Source organism: Pholis gunnellus, assembly GCF_910591455.1.
Source record: "Pholis gunnellus genome assembly, chromosome: 19".
In the NCBI taxonomy this organism is placed as follows: domain Eukaryota; kingdom Metazoa; phylum Chordata; class Actinopteri; order Perciformes; family Pholidae; genus Pholis; species Pholis gunnellus.
The window spans coordinates 17861568-17878380 of NC_136546.1; the positions used below are offsets into that span (position 1 = coordinate 17861568).

The following is a 16813-nucleotide window of genomic DNA, read 5'->3' on the forward strand; positions in this document are numbered from 1 at the left end:
ATATCAACAGGGACAAGGCATCCCGGGCGAGTAACGTGCAAAAGGGGGGGGGGGTATGTTTAAAGCAACACACGTGTGTGCAAAATTGTCCGTGTGCCGCGTTTTCATGCGTGCTTCTGCAAGATGAGAGTGAGCGCGCTCGAGAGTTTGTGCGACAAGTGTTCTAACATTTGCCTCGCTAAAAAGTGCCTGCGTCATTACACACAAAGACGCCTGTGGGAAGAGTTTTGGCCACAAAGAGACAAAGCAAGCTTTTGACTGGTAGCCATGGCAACAGAGGAGAGACAGATAGGTGGCTGCCAAGAAAAGCCGCGTTAGGATTACGGCGTAAAACACTTCCATTCCATCCTGCACGGCTGTCGTCTGCGGTCTCTCCCGTGATAACAGGCAGGGGAGTAAAAATGACTGCAGGGGTGACGAGCTAAAAGTTGGCTTCCATGGCACGTAAATAGCCACAGGTATGTGTGTGTGTGTGTGACTGAAAGTGAGAATGAAAACTGGAGAGAGAGAGAGAGAGAGAGAGGGAGAGAGAGAGACAACTTGTAGCGTGCCAGCAGTGACAGAACGAGGAAAGACGGCAGCAACACATTGTGCCAGGTGCTGGAGGACATGTCGATATGTTGCTGTCTGTGAGACAGATGCAGAGGGAGAGAGAGAGAGGACACAAATAAAGGGAGAGAGCAGTAGCATGCGAGCAAATGAATGAACATATATGTCGAGGCTCCTGAATGTGCACGTGTGTATGTGTAGCATGCCGGCCAGCAGTGTTCAAGGACACGTCTTTCGGTGCACTCATCTGTGTGATAACATCCGGTGAATATATCCTCACTGCTGGCCGTGTCGCATGCATCCGTGTGTGCGTGTAAGAGGGAGAGAGAGAGGGAGAGAGAGAGAGAGGGAGAGAGAGAGAGAGAGAGAGAGACCCCGCAAGTGTGGATGTATGTGTGAGCAAATGTGTGTTGGAGCATCTTATGTACTTACAGAATATTTCTCCAGGGGTTCAGTCAGTAGTGCGTCTCCGAATATTGACCGGCAGTACTCTGCCATCTTAGCCTGCTGCTTCGGTCTGGGAGTCATCACAGACGGAAACAAACAAACACACACACACACACACACACACACACACACACACACACACAAACACACACACACCATCATGGTTTGTCTACTGAATAACAAAGCACACTGGATGTTACTCCTAAGAAGCCCCTTTGGAGCCATTAGAGGACAGAACAACCAATGAGAGCTTTCTCCCCAAAAAGATGTTTACACAGCTGATGCACACAAAATGGCTGATCGGGGCCTGTCGACGTCGACCCATCCAATGACAGACAGCGCTGGTCAATAAGGTCGACGCTCTCCCTGTGTACTTACGAGTCCACGTGGTTCTCAAAAGACAGGATGATGGGGAAGGGCGAGGTCTTGAAGGCGCATTCTGATATAGCCTCGATCACCTCCTAAAAAAACACAAACAGAAGAAGAAGAAGAATTGATAATATATCTATAAAGCATGTGGAATACACACACTCCTCAGGGCAGAGTGTTGTTATTGTTATTTGAGTAATGTAATGCGCATCAAAAACAATGAATGTCGCTGTTAGTTTATGTGATAATATGATGTGGAGAAAATAAAGCGTTTGTAAAACTCTCCTGAGCTCGTATAGCAGCCAGAATCACATCCTTTTACAGTGATGTGGTTTCCTTTTTATTTCGTAGAATGGCTTTCCCCCCAGAGGACACGCCCCAAACCTTTTGACATCAATAACGACAGAAGACAGCAAGAGTGATAAGATAGCGTTGCACAAAATGAACGACACTCCTCCTTCCTCCAAATGCAACATGTTATCTGGCTGCGTGGTGCGTCGAGGCTGCTGATGCCGGAGGAATCACACGGCCGTGCGTCTCACTGTGTTTCTGGTTAATAACGTGAGAGGAAATCCGGTTCAGTTTATCGCAAAATTTCGATGTGCTCAGTCATTCACGTACAGGCAAAACTTCAGCGTGGATATGTTTAGGGAAGCCGAGCCGTGAAGCGGCGTCACCGCTCGACTCCAGTGGAGACAGCTCAACATCTGATATCGGGTTTCTAAGCCACTGATTGTCTAAGTCAATTACACCGTCATTAACAACGGTGTCAGTTCAGTTAATGCATTCATTTCCATTCGCTCCGTCTCCTCCAATAAAAATCTTTTGACTGTGACTCAGCCCTCTCCATCTGTAGCTCTCTTCCATCGTCTGGGTCTCAGAAGTCTTTTTGCATTTTCACTCTCAGGGTAATCCCATTAAGCTAGTTCTACTTCTTTTGTTACTCTCATTAGAGCATCAATCAATCCACCCACCTCGTTCTTTCTTTTCCCTCCTCACACCTCCTCTGCCCTTAGAGTTTCACACCTTCCCCCCCGCTGTGAATGCATTTTTCTCTCTTTGTCTTCTCATCTCCTGGGACTTCTATTAAGCGCCCCTCGGCACTTTGTTTTAGGGCCCTTCAGTGAGTCCCTGTCCTTTACTATTTGCCATCTGCTGGAAACATGACCCACTTTTGGTTCATCCCAATTTGTATCCAGCTTTGCTTTCCCCCATTCTCACTTTCATCTTCAGTGTCTGCCTCTGAACCGGTCTGCTCTTCTGTTTTTGAAACTAGTTATTCGCATTCACAGATGCTTGCATGTAATCCAGCGCTATGCTATCTTACCGATAACTCTTTTTACATCGTGTCAGAGCTGTGTTAAGTTACTGCTCATGCAAACGGAACACTTCCTACTGCTTCAACAAGCGAAACACGGGTCGGCTTGTTTTAGTGAAGCAGTCACATCAAATGCCATGTGTTTGTCACAGCAGCTAATAAACGTCAACGTGTTTCATTTTCAGCATGTTTTATTTTTGTCAGCTGGGAAAGTCGGCCCCCAATAACAGATGTTTCTCGCTAAAATAATAATAATTACAATATAAATCATTTTTTATGCTGGTAAAAATGCTCTTTAAATATGTAACTATTAATTATTTATCATGAACTGAGCGCGGCAGGCAGACTGACACTTTGTGCAGCAAGTCAGTGTGGCACGAATGAGTTAAGAAGAAAATAGGGAGGCAGAAACAAAAAGGCATTTCAATTAAGTAAACTTAACAACACGACATAGAAGGTGGGCCTGTGGCTCGATCACCATTAAGCTTACGTTTTGGCCACCTTTGAGGGGGAAAGTTTGGGCAGCCCTGCTGGAAGCGGTTACAGATAATAACATTTTCATTTTGGCACAGGAGTAATAGAACAAGAAGGAACAGCCGCTTCAGCTGTTAGACGAAGAGTTGCAGGTGACGGGCTTCACTCTGCCGTGCTGTTACGGGGGAAACTATTTGCCCCGCCTGCAGCATGAAATCAGATCCCTGTTGCAATTATTAATGGTTGATTATTATTATTAAAACAATGTGAGTTTGTTTGGCTGCTCTGTAAACGGATACATCACTGCTGTAATATTTAACTGCACTTGCTGTTATGGTGTCAACAAATAAATAGGATTACAATTTCAATACAGAAAGTTAACCATCTACAGTATAAAGATGCCATGTTTGAAGATGCAGATGTTCACATTGGTGGCTGCCAACACACTTGTATGTAACCTTAAAGTGTGCACTACGAGGAAAGATCATTTATATAAAATGTAATAAAGATGCAGCCTATTTTAATTCTAAAATATCTAAAACCACAAATGAAGTAAAACACAGAAAGCTGTGGGTGTGGGCCCAACACACATATGAATCAGTATTAAAGGCAGGAAGTGGATCATGTGTACAACATGTGGATTACACCATCCGTCCAGGAGGTCTGTTTACCCAGAAGCCCCCTCTCCATCTGTAGCGAAAGACATTAAAATGCGCAGATCGATCCGCTCTCCTTGTGTTACCTTGAAGGAGATTTCAGTTGTCATGGTGAAGCCGTGAGTGATGACCGGCTCTTCTTCTGTGGTGCGACCCTTCCAGCAGTCCAGTTCAATGCAGCGGCACCCGGACAGGAGGACCTGCTTGTACATCTCGACTGAAGAGTTCCCTGCGAGCTGGCCGGCTGCACTCCGCACGCAAGCGAGCAAAACACACATAAAACACAGCACTTCAGGTAAATGTTTATCAATCCCTAAAGAACCAGGACGCCCCCCCCCCCCACATACACATACACACACACCTTTCAAGAGCTCATTAACCGCATCACCTGCTAGCATACAGTAGAATAATACAACTGGAATTATCTGAAGCAGGCAATTCTCATCGTCACCCTGTCACCATTAGCGAAGCAATTATCTCTTCACATTAGCAGCAGGCTCTTCCTGCAACACGGCTGGGACTTCGTCAAAGTGAGAGGCAGATCTGTGTTCTCGCTTCATTTGGCATTTTTCATTCCTTTCCTACATTTTCCCCTCTCACTCCTTCTTTCTCTTCTTTGAAAAGACAACCTTGTCCAACACTTTCTTTACTAAATGAGGTCACGTGTTGTTCACTGCATAACACATTGCTTTAAGTTAGCAGGATGGAAATAACATCAGCACAAGCTGCTGTCTGATTATGTTGTGGGGATCTTTATTATAAAGTTGTACATAAACGTTGCAAGGACAGAAATGGATTCTGCATTGCCGTATGATAATAATAACACAATTTCCCCATCAAAATACATAATGAAAAACTGTGTTTGTGAGGCGAGAATCAAGGACCTGTTGTTTGTTTTTCTCATTTCTTCATTTCGCGGGCCATGAGTCCGCCCGGTTACAAAAATTCAATTTCTTTCCCCCTCGCTGTAGAAATTTGATCCACTTGAAAGATTCAATGCTCTCCAGTTCCCCTCAGAATAGATTTGAATAGATGAATTCTAATATCCATTGAGGGGAAAATGGCCTCTGCATAGAGCCTGCCATGCTTGTGCACTGCCGGGAGCCAGTTACTGTGACTACCAAGTCTAAAGAAATATTTAACTCATGAATATCAATGAATTGAGTATCATGGCATGACTTGATTGGATAACCTCTAGAGGGGTAACACAAGAAAAGGGGGCCTGATGTGCACAGGCGCGTTTGATTGACTGACCTGCGAGGCGTGAAGTCGGGTATTCACTTAAGAAACCAAAATGATGTTTCTAACTGAACAAGTGATCCGTCCACGTGTAGAAGAATAAATGATGCACGAGTGCAATCAGTCAGTGAAAATGGAGATGAGTGTATGTGAGCGTACCTGTGAGGTATGTGTTGTGTGAGGAGTTGATGAAATAGTGGGGGAGGGGAAGGGTCATGTCTTCGCTCTGGTCCAGCTTCTCAGGGGGCATGATGCTGTTCTCCTCCCCGTTCAGGTACCTGGCAAAGCCTTCCACCGAGATCTGACCTGCACGAAGAAAACACAGCACACGAGAGTCAAAATGATGGAGTCCAGACTCCTCTAAATCCTGTAACTAAGGGGTTAAAGGATAAGTCTCATGATATTCTTTGTGTTTCTTATTGATAATAAAAACACCAAAAGCATAAATCATCTAGCCTTCTATTAAATTGGATATTTGTGATCTGTTTTACATTTCTTTCTTTTTATGAATCTTTACACCTTCTGGAGGAATGAATGGGGATGGGGCCAGAGACCGGCTTTGGAAGTCGTAAGTGTATTGACAGACACACTAACACGTTGTTAGTTTTGATCTTTTCATTGAATTTGTTGGCAACACTAATCATATAGAATATTGCCAGCATTAATATTTACACTATACGACCAAAATATGCTGCATGGCATATGGTGGTGCACAACTTTGTGCCATTTTTAAAGGATGGAAAGAAGATTTTCCCTTTGAAATAAAACAAAAATATTATTTTTGAGTGTTTGTGTGTACACATTATACTGCGTACACATACTGCAGGTATATTTAAATGAGCAGTCGGAAGACTGTTTTTCAAGGTTACATTACAATAACGTTCATAAACACTAATTAATATTGAGATTGCATTAGTGGTTTAATTTAGCCGGAACCCTAATTCGCTGTTTGCCGAAAGCCTTTGTGGTTAATCCTTAAAGCCTGCACCTCAGTGTTTCAGTTTCCTACATTCTACTGTGGGTGTACACTGTCAGTTATTAGCCTTCATTAGAAATATTAAAGTCTAGGTGGATAAATGCATAATAAATCTCCTGTTTTCACAGTTCACATTACAAACCGGATCTTCTAAATTTCAGGCTCCACTAAGCTTTCTGCCCATAATTCAGTCGTACAGTACAGGGATCTGAAAACTGCTCTTGACGTTGTTATTCTTCTTGTTCTGACTGTACGTCAAGGTCACTCAAGTTAAGCATGTTGCCTTTATCATCACTGAGCTCATGTCTCCTCTCAACGTGCTTGAGAAAGCAAATAACGCTGAATAAATAAGTAATAAGCAGCAGAAGAAGCGCTCCAGTCATCCAGAAACGAGATAACAAAATTTCCATAGACATTACCATACACGTCACACACACCACACCTGCATGGATTACATTTTGTACAACACATAGCAAGCGCTCAAAGCGAAACCAAAACATTCCTCCACACACACACACACACACACACACACACACACACACACACACACACACACACACACACACACACTTGAGCTAAATATGCTAAGTGATGCAAGCTCGACGGGTGCAGCAGGTCCCTCCGGACGCTTTATGCTAATTAATGCGGTGCCGCCCTCTGCAGAGTTGCTGGACTAATTAACGCTGGCTGCTGTCTTTAACATGTGAGACCAGTCGCACTGAGCGTCTTAACTCCCCGCTGGCTGCCGGGACATCCCGACCACCAGGCGGAGGCTTAACCTCTGTACCGCTCGCACTCACACAGACACAGAGTTTTCAACAGTTACCAAGACATTTGTCGGGCCAATCAGGGAAAATAGGTGTTAACATGGCTGGGATTAAAGGTGCGCTTGAGCGGGAACCTACAGGTTATTCTAACGGTGGAGATTGTTCTCCTCTTGTTTCCTATAACTTCACTTCCTGCCTTTGTGTGTTTTTTACCGCCACTGTGGTTGCTTGCCCCGCCCCTGATTGAATCCAATTTAATCACCGACACCTCCCAGCGTATTTAAACCCTGTGTTCCCCCGTGTCTGTGCCAGTTCCTCTTCGTGCTCTCCTTGTGTTATGCTCCTGGTTTTTGACATCTTATCCTGTGTCTTGGTTGTGCATTTGAGTCCTGTTTTTCCCCTGTGGTTCACCAGTCGTAACACCTACATTATCAGCGTTGCGTGTATATACTGCGTCCGGTAGCTACTATAAATTGTGCTACATTTTTGTCTTAATCAGTTGTCTTGTTACAGGAGCACTTATGGCATATGACAAAATGCACACATCAACATCAGAGAAGGAAGCACGGAGAAGTGCACCAGCCGGACCAAACGCCACTGAAAGTGGAGTCGACGGCCCAGGAGAGGAGGAGGGGAAGCTAAGCTAGCCCAGCTAGGACCAAAGGCTACTCCACTACCCAGCCTGCTCCTGGCTATCTGATGTCCGGTTGCAGGAAAATATGACAGATGAAATAAGACTTCAGGCGAACCCAGCAAAGGGAGGACGGTAACTGTTTGTGCCCACATCTTTACAGAAACCCGGCTCCATTGAGGCATCCCGTATCAAGCTGCACTTAACAGGCAGACGGCAGGACGGAGTGCAAGAGTTTTTACATCGATGATGATTGGTGCTCAAACATATTCAAAGTTGCCATGTCATCTGTGCAGATAATTGGTTTGTTGCTGCTGTTTGCATTTTTCCTGATGCAAATAAAAGAAATGCACGACTGTTTTTGTTTTGTTTTGTGTTTTTGAATGGGCTAAAACGGCATTTTGTTGTGAATGCCTGTGTTGCATGATGACAATTAATGATCATTGAAACCTTTACACGAGAGTTTGTTTCTTTGTCCATAGTAGGTAGTTGTTTGCTGCTATATTAATGCACTGAATCCCTTATATTACACGTTAAATGATAACCTGTCAGACTAAAATGGAAGCAGACTGACAAAGGGCCTCCTCTCTGCAATCAGGGAAGATAAACATAATGATAAGCCACCATCCACTCTTGCAGGCGTCTCGTTTCATTTTGCATTTCCATCTGCATTCAAACAATGACGGAACGTTTGAGCGAGCACAGACTAAAGCGGTGAAAGACAATGATGGTGCGCTAAAGTGACGAACGGAAGGTTTAATATTCACAAAATCAAAGCTGGAAAGGGATAATAAGATAATAAGTGCAACAAATCAAAGCGAGTAGAGAAGAAAAACAAGTTTTTTTTTCCAATTCCTCGTGCTAAATCACACGTAAGGTAAAGGAACCCAATCCATTATCTCTGTGATCTACGAGCACATGCTTAGTATGCACAGGGTGTATTTCTATATGCAAGAGTGTCCTTGAAGAGAGGAAAAAGTGTGCGCGAGTGTTCGCGAAGGTAGCATGTGGAGCCCTGGACCCCTCTGCAGAGCAGATGGCAGCACTTCCTCCGGCTAAATAAATACTTCACACGGGGAAATCTGTCACTGGGACAGGGAAGGGCACGCTTCCAGAGAGCCTGGGACAGGCTGAACTCACAACATCACAGTACGAGCACATCGCTGTGATCAGAGTCAAACGCCCGAATGTCCAACGGGATATTTCAATGCGGTTAAAAGAATGATTTGATCTAATTTAGGCACCCGTGATTAATTGTTGTCCCACTTTAAAACAAGGTAAAGTAGGTACTTTAGGAGGAGAGACTATTAATGCACTCATGCTCTGCTTAAGCCAGTTCAGGGTCAATTTAGTTTCAGCGTAATCAGTAATAAAATGTGCAAATGTGATCGGCATAATAATGATCCACTGAACAGGTCTTTAGATAAACAGCCTCTCTTGGCACCAACGATTAGCATTTTTTAATTTGAAAGCAGAACCTCCATTTAATAATAGCCTCCAGATTATTTGTTTGCTCTCCAAATATTTCGTAAATATATATTAAAACATTTATTAACTACAGACCTGCAGCGTAGTGACAAAGGTTTTTCATGAACAGCTTGTATGCGGGTAAATAATCCAACGATGCTACTATAGAGATAGAGCAGTGCGAACATTTTACAGATCAAGTGGCACAATGTGTATTGATCGGCTGGACACAAATATCATGTAATCAATAAGTCCTATTTATTTAAATGTTTGAGCACACAGATCTAATCTTTCGATAAGAACAACATTAATACGAGAGGTCCTGACTACAACTCTTTAGGACCGTTTTTTGGTGCTTTCTAGGCCATGAAGGGGGGAATAAACTGACACTGGGTAAGTATAAACTAATCAAATACACATAGATTATTTTGTTTCCATTATTTTCAAAATGGTTCGGCTTTACAAAATGGAAAAAGAAACACCCCGATGATTTGCTCGAGACAGACTGTGGTCACCCACTTTGTTTTCCAGCAGAGATCACATTTGAATTGGCACACAGCCGACCTCGGTGCCGGATATCTGGAGTGAGATGTTCTCCAGTTTTGGCAGCGTGACACAGCGCACAACGTGTCCAGGAGTGTTGGATACTCTGCGCTCATCCATCTTAGTTTGTTAGTGAATTATTCCAGGGCACTGGTTGACGCTCCAACACGTGCATCCTTACTTTCACTATCATTGTTTTGATGTTAAGTTTTAACACGTAGACAGACGACACTACCTGCAGACGCGACACATGCAAACGGGGGCCAACATGATTCAACAGTTTAACAACACATACACAGAATAAATCAAATACACAAACACCAAAAGTTGCCAAACTCCTACTGGTTGCCTGGCAACTGCTCCCGGCCGCAAAATAGTTACACCCCCCCCCACGACCGGAAGATTGAAGTACAGCTTAAACTAAAGAGATATAACGTGTTCGTTTTAGAGCTTTAGAGGTGCCAGTAGGCGAGCTTTGTTACTACCTCTGGACAGAGCGAGGCTGGCTGTTTCCACCTGTCTCCAGTCTTTATGCTAAGCTAAGCTAAGCTAACTGGCTGTAGTTTTTTGAGAGCGGTATCAAACTTCTCCTCTAACTCCTAAAACTACAGTTTGGCTTTAAGTTGCAGTGCACGGAGCTCTCTCGGTCACCAAGGCTGCTCTTATTGCCCTCTTACTGCCCTCGACCAAAGAAATTCTGAGTTGACCAACATTCATTCTGACTAATTGATTAGTCAATTTAATCACACCAAAGCACCAAGGGGGCAGCCCCTCTTAGTCTTCCACCAATCAAATCATTGGTCTGTGCGCATTTTATGAATCTAATATGTTGTTGTTTTTTTTGCCAAGATTTGTGAATTACACTATGAACAAAACAGGAGCAGTCAAGAGGAAGATGTATACGACTCCCTAACAGACGTGTTAACACACATGAATCTACACATTTGAGTACAACAGTGCCAATTAGGTTCTCTGCTGCACTCCGTTTGTCACTTGCTCTTTTCTTCAAGTTCTCATGAAGCACACACACACACCAGCATCTCTCTCTCTCTCCCTCCCTCCCTCCCTCTCTCTCTCTCTCTCTCTCTCTCTCTCTTCTGTTTTCACTCTTTTCACACACCCTCTCTTTCCACTCAAGGATTCCACTCTTGTAATACTTTTCTTGTCACTCAAATGGCAGGGAATATCCTCTGTTAAGCTTGACTGTGTTTGGAGTGGGTTAAACATTTTGGTGTGTGTGCGTGTGTGTGTTATTTACAGACTTCTAACATTCCGTTCCTTGGCACCCCGCTACGTCCTCTCTCTCTTTCTGAGGGCTTGGGACACCAGGCAGCAGCATTGCTATGGAAACACCCCTGCCAGATTCATTGTTGGTGGGGCCTGGAGTACGAGGTCAGCGGTAGGGTCGGAAGAGGTTTTGTATATCTAGGTCAAATGTCTTAACATGTCTTAACCTATTCATGAAGTGTAAATAGTGTGTGTTTATGTGTTCGTTGTGTTTGTGTTCTTGTGTTCGTACTGACAGTATCTGAGCCACTGACCATTCTGCGCCAGCGGAGCGTTGTGTTCATACTTGTCCACCAGCACCTGGACCTGTTCTGGTTTCAGAGGAGGGTAGAGTATCTCATTGAGACGAGGGTCTCGCTGTTTGTTGTTGATGAACTCTGTCATCTGCTCCACACTGAGGTACGGACGACTCTTAGCCCCCCTGCGAAGAGAGCAGAGGATAAGCAAAAAGGGAGCAAACAGGGGGGGGAGCACAAGAACAGAATTCAAAAATAGAAATACGAGAAAGTGTAACGAGGAGAAGATGATGGGGGGGGGGGGGGGCGGTAATTAAAGCAGCAAAGAGATCTGGAGAGGGAAAGCAACAGAAGCGCAAAGGAGCAGAGGATTAAATCTTGTGTCGAGTAAATTATGAGATTTGATTAAAACGCCTTTCATATCTCAGCCTGTTCCACTAAATTATAATCTCCATATCCTCCTGGCTCCCATGCCATCTCACTTAACTGAGATTAAAACATAGATTCATGAGTTGGAGTAGGCTTGGCCTGCTGCCTCAGCCGATGGTCTGAGTCCCTCGGGGGCCATCGGTTGCAGCACGGCGCGAGGGGGCCACACCGCCAGGCTCAGCCGGGGCCATTACAACACGGTTCTCTACTAATCAACCGCTCGCGACGACTCTTAACGGTTAAAAACAGGTTGCCCTATGAAGGATGGCAGCCATTGTCACGCTGCTGGTCTGAAACGAGCAACAGATGGCTGTGAAAAAAACAATATTAAATGAATCACTCTCACATTGTTTCGGGTTTTTCAAATAACCTTTTGTCTAAACTAAAGAATTAATGCATTCTTTTGAGGCTGAAAAAGATGATTACTTCCTGACATACTTTTAAAAAAATTGTTAAACTTATTTTTATTAGTTTTCTTTCTATTACTCAAAGAATGCCCTCCCTCCCGCATGCCCGACAGACCTTTTTTTTAAAGGCAAATGCAACTGAGGGAAACATTCTTACACGTCAGAGAAGATGTGGTCCAGCTCGGACCGGGGACAGATGTTGGCCAGGAACATGTTGTAGACCTCTGGAGTGAAGTCCTCCTGGGGGATGGAGTCGTTCTGCAGCAGACAAACAGCAACATGGTCACATACGTACACGGCCTACGCATACACAAACATACTGTACTCACACATCACGGGGCAGAAGCTGTCCTCATGGATAGAATCTATAGCATCGGTAAATTCAGAATCGATCCACTAGTACTGCTACAATTCTATTTTCAATGTAGTGTTAGACCATCACAGGTTGTGCGTATAGGCAGCTGTGACGTTTGCACACAATGGGCCTCATGCAGGAAGATTCTCTTAAGTCTCTTTTACTTTTCTGTGGCTTGGGTGCAAGGATTCAAAGTTGGATGATGGAGCTGCAAGGATGGATCTTTCTATGTGCACAAGTCAAGACATGTCTTTCATCCTATGGGATGTTCTACAGCTGACCCAAACCTTAAAGTCTCCCTCTGGCAGCCATTAAACGCTTATAAACTTCAAAATGCAAATAACTTTGGCCAGGGCTCCCGACATGGAGCTATCAGAGCCAACGGGTCTGATAAAGATACGGTGCAACTCAGCAGCAGGCGACAGCATTGTGCCAGCAAGAAGCAGAGCAGAACCAAATACTGAAAGAGATGAGGAAGGATGCACAGAGGGAGAGAGAGGGAGGGGGGGATAGATGGAGGTCAAGCCCTGCCAAAACTCGAGTCATTCTGAAGGCCTCGGTGCGAGCTCCCTTGTGCGTGTGCTTTTCCCTGAGAGTGTGTGTGTGTGTGTGTGTTTGAGGGATTAACAGCACTACCGTTTAGCTGTAATTAACTTGCGCGTTGCAACAACAGCAAATCCCACCAGACCGTCGTACGGCAACACGTTCTTACCTCCTGCTCTCTCTCCCTCTGCTAATTACTGTACGTATAGCTTGTTCTGTGTGTGTGTGTGTGTGTGTGTGTGTGTGTGTGTGTGTGTGTGTTTCTAATTATCGTGTGTGTATGTATTCATTCTGTTTGTATTCTGGAACCATTCATTACAGCTATGGTGCATCTGCTCTACTGTACGTGCATATGTTTCAGCACCGCATTAAACAGGCATCTTCACACATGTAAACATGCAAATTGCTACTGCTGGAATGTGGAGATTGTTGGCTGTGTGGTGGGGCTGTTTAGACCCCTATGCGTGGCGGGGGCAGCTACTCTCTAGTGATATTGGTGAGAAGTAAAGATAAAACAGCTTTTGTCGTCTCTATTGCTCCCACTGGGTCTATTTGTTCCATTACAACCAAGGATAAATCGGTTCTGAGTGGGAAGTCATGCGGACATCCAGAAAATTAGGCTCCAAACAAATGAGCGAAGCATCAATCGGCGGCTGTTTCGGGAGAAGAAAGAATGAGCTGAATGGTGAGAGGACAGCCTGACGGATGGATGGAGAGGATGAAAGAGCTTGGAGGCTGAGATAAGAGGCAGAGACAGAGGGACGGACAGGAGCCGGTTCAGAGTCATGAGAGGGAGAGATATTCAGTATTTTGGTGTCGTACTCTGACAGAAGGAAGGTTACAGTTTTCCAGGGCCGTCTCCACTCGCTTCCTGTCTGCTGAGAACATCCGGAAGATACTGCGGGGGGACACAAAAAACACACCCGCATGAGTAATCACAGAAAATGCCACACAGACAGCGGAGTTTTCACTCTGATCCTCTGTGTCATACTGGCGAATTCATCGCAAGTTCTGTTGCAGCAAACAGTGAAAAAGATGGAAGGAAAAACAATAAACTAATTAGGAGACAATACAACCGCAAACGTGCAGGGAAAATGACATAAAAAGACAAAGGAAACGCCAAGATGAAAAATAAAACTGTAATATATGCAGAATGCAAAAATAATCGAAATAGAGACAATGTGGGGGAAAACTAAACCAATTCAGTTTAATACAACAGCCCTGCAATAAATGCTTTATTCATGAATGTTTTTGTTATATTCACCCTGTTTTTTTGGAGAGCTGCTGCGTCTCTTTTCTGTGTATTTTGGAGGCTGTAGTTTCTGGTGGTTTCTATTTCATTATACCAAGAGGTGTTTCTATTATATTTACACATACGCTGTAAAGAGTGTACAGTTGCATTTAATGAACTTGTTCTATTGTAAATGGGACAATGAGAAGAACACGCTGATGTGAATACTGCTGTTCACACTGTCTCAACTCCAGATGGCAAAACCATATGTACATCAAAAGTGACGATGTTTGCAATCCTTTATAAAAAGACGATATCAGCCCAGACATGTTTGCAAAGATGAGCACATAAATGTATATTGTGGTCATCGCTTCATATTATTATCGTTACATTGACATTGCAATGACCATTATCATTGTCGTTATCACATTTCTTAGACAGTCCTTATGACTCCACACATCCCATCTCTCCAGTCGCAAAACTACGCTTTTGTCTTGTGTAAATAAACATAACACATACGGATAAGATGTTTCCACAACACAGAAGTGTGTGTGTGTGTGTGTGTGATTGCGAGCCTGTGAAAACATCTCATCATTTCAGTTGTGACACTGTGTATTTTTTAGATATCCCACTGTGTTTTTGATTTTTTTCTATTTATCTTTGGAGATACACGGTTTTCTCTGGACATGCCTCGTCCGTCATTCTGAGTTCAGAGGGAGACTTAAATGAGGTGTACTGCGATGAACGACTGGCTATTTGGCTATCTGGCTATTTGGGTCTGTGTCCGTTGGCCGCAGCCTGTTTTAATTAGATGCAGAGGTATTCCTGTGCAGACCCATGAGAGCGTACTGTAAGCTCAGTGGGAGAGCAGAGTCAAGCTGACATTAGTCAAGCTGACACGTCCTCCCAGCTAGAGGTTAATTCCCTAAACGGCAAGGAGTGCCTCTCTGCGTTGACACCCACTGTTTTACTCTGCGGCTCTGAACGAGGTTATCGCAGGAGTTCACTGTTACTGCCTGAAAAGCTCAACTTGACTAATGGAGACGGAGAGAGCTGGATTTTCAATGAGCCGACGACAAAACTCCCAGATAAGTGAAATTCATGAAAGGAAATTCTCCCACACTTTGGCAGTTTTGAGCTGAAGTTAGTGACAGATATAAATGGGGTTTTCTAAGGGCATCCTACACACACACACACACACACACACGCACACACACACACACACACACACGCACAAACCATAAGTGTGGACTCTTTAAATGTAGAAAAAGCAACAACAGAAGACATAATGGAGCGAATTTTTACTGCAGAGCTGAAGAAGAAAAAGCTGGTGTTGTTACGACAGAATGCAGAGGTAACATATTTCAATAAAAGCAAACATATACACAGAGAATGTGTGTCTACTGAAGCGTGTACATAACCATAGTAATGAGAAAAGGCAGAGGAAGCTACGCATTGATTCAAAAGAGCGGAGAGGCGGCTGGGGAGAGGAGGATGAGTCAGAGAGACTTACTTCTTGACGGGGATTCGCCCCTCAGGGTTGAGCTGCAGCTTCAGCCGAGTGTATCTGCATTGGACAAAAGCACAAACACACCTCACACAACATGAAATCAACAATTTGTCTGTGTGTGAGTAATGTATTTGCTCAGACATTTAATTCATGTGTGTGTGTGTATGTGCTTGCTTGAGCTCACATGTGTGACATACACAGACATTCGTCATGTCTGTCTGCGAGCGAGTGCATGCCAATTCGCTCGTGTCTCCGCAACGCCGAAGCGAGCGACGGGCCTGCATGTGAACGGTTCTCTGAGCACGCCATGAATATTCGGGCTGTGTTTACGTGACATGTTTCGATCGGCTAATGCCTGGAAGTCTGGCATTGGCAGCACAGAGCCGTGCGGCAGCAACACACGGGCAGCGCAGCCTGGGCTATAAATAGCTTCGCTGCAACAGGAGCCGTCATTACAGGCTGGGCTTTAAGTGGCTGCTGGCTAATAATTAATATCCATTACAGTGTCCACTTCATAGGGCAGGCCGGGTGCCACGGGCAAAGTCACCGATGACTGTAATGGTTAACGGGGACAAAACTGGGTTTGAAAAAAATGTTGTCAGGGAAAAGGCAAGTTGACAATATTTGATCACTAAAGCGAGGAAAGAAGGGGGCAGTGTGTTTCTTGATGCCCTCATCACCTTACAACTCCCTGTATTATTCATTAAGACAGGAAAACAGATCTCTTGCATCTGTCTCTGTTTTGCTCACCACTTCTTCTTTCCCTGTCTTTCTCACTTTCTCTCTCCTCACTACTAGGTAATGCTGAGCCAAGGCGAGGTCACTTTTAATTCACCTGCAGTTACACACAAAAGACCTGTTTCTGAACGGCCACTTAATCTTTGCAATGGGATGAAATGCTAAGCATAAAACGACAAAGCACAGACAGGTAAAGTGCTCTTGCCTAGTCACAGGTCATCCCATCGTTAAGCATGCCGTTCTAACACTAAGGCAACCTTTTATCCAAGGAGTGGCCTCAGACGTACGCCATTGATCTCAAAAGAACATCTTGCAGCAAGCAGCCACTGTTTTATTTCCTGTTGCTGGGAACATTGCCCGTGCACCTACACCCCAACATCAGTGGAGATGATGCTGTAGTAGTGGATGCTGTAGTAGTGGTATGACACAGAACTCATTGGTAAGCGAGCGGTGCACAACAACAACTGCTGCTGCTGCGAGCAACCAGCGTGACTGCGAAACCTGCTCTGTTCAGTTCTATTCATCTCTCTGTGTACTTTTGGTCGATGGCAACTTTTATTGTCTCATAAGTCAATTAGACTCCTCAGGGGTGCGAGTTAGTGGCTTCTGTTTACTGATAAACATCAAGACGGCTGGGAGTT

General features: G+C 44.5%; 1 protein-coding gene across 1 annotated transcript in view; it reads right to left on the reverse strand.

Moving 5' to 3' along the window:
* The window catches only part of plcb1l (phospholipase C beta 1-like), a 104654-nt gene that overhangs the window by 29668 nt on the left and 58173 nt on the right, over positions 1-16813 (reverse strand). Inside the window, 8 exon segments of the mRNA XM_079180849.1 lie at positions 982-1066; positions 1375-1457; positions 3900-4057; positions 5212-5358; positions 10978-11144; positions 11953-12053; positions 13516-13591; positions 15438-15491. Coding sequence (XP_079036975.1) covers positions 982-1066; positions 1375-1457; positions 3900-4057; positions 5212-5358; positions 10978-11144; positions 11953-12053; positions 13516-13591; positions 15438-15491 — 871 coding nt within the window.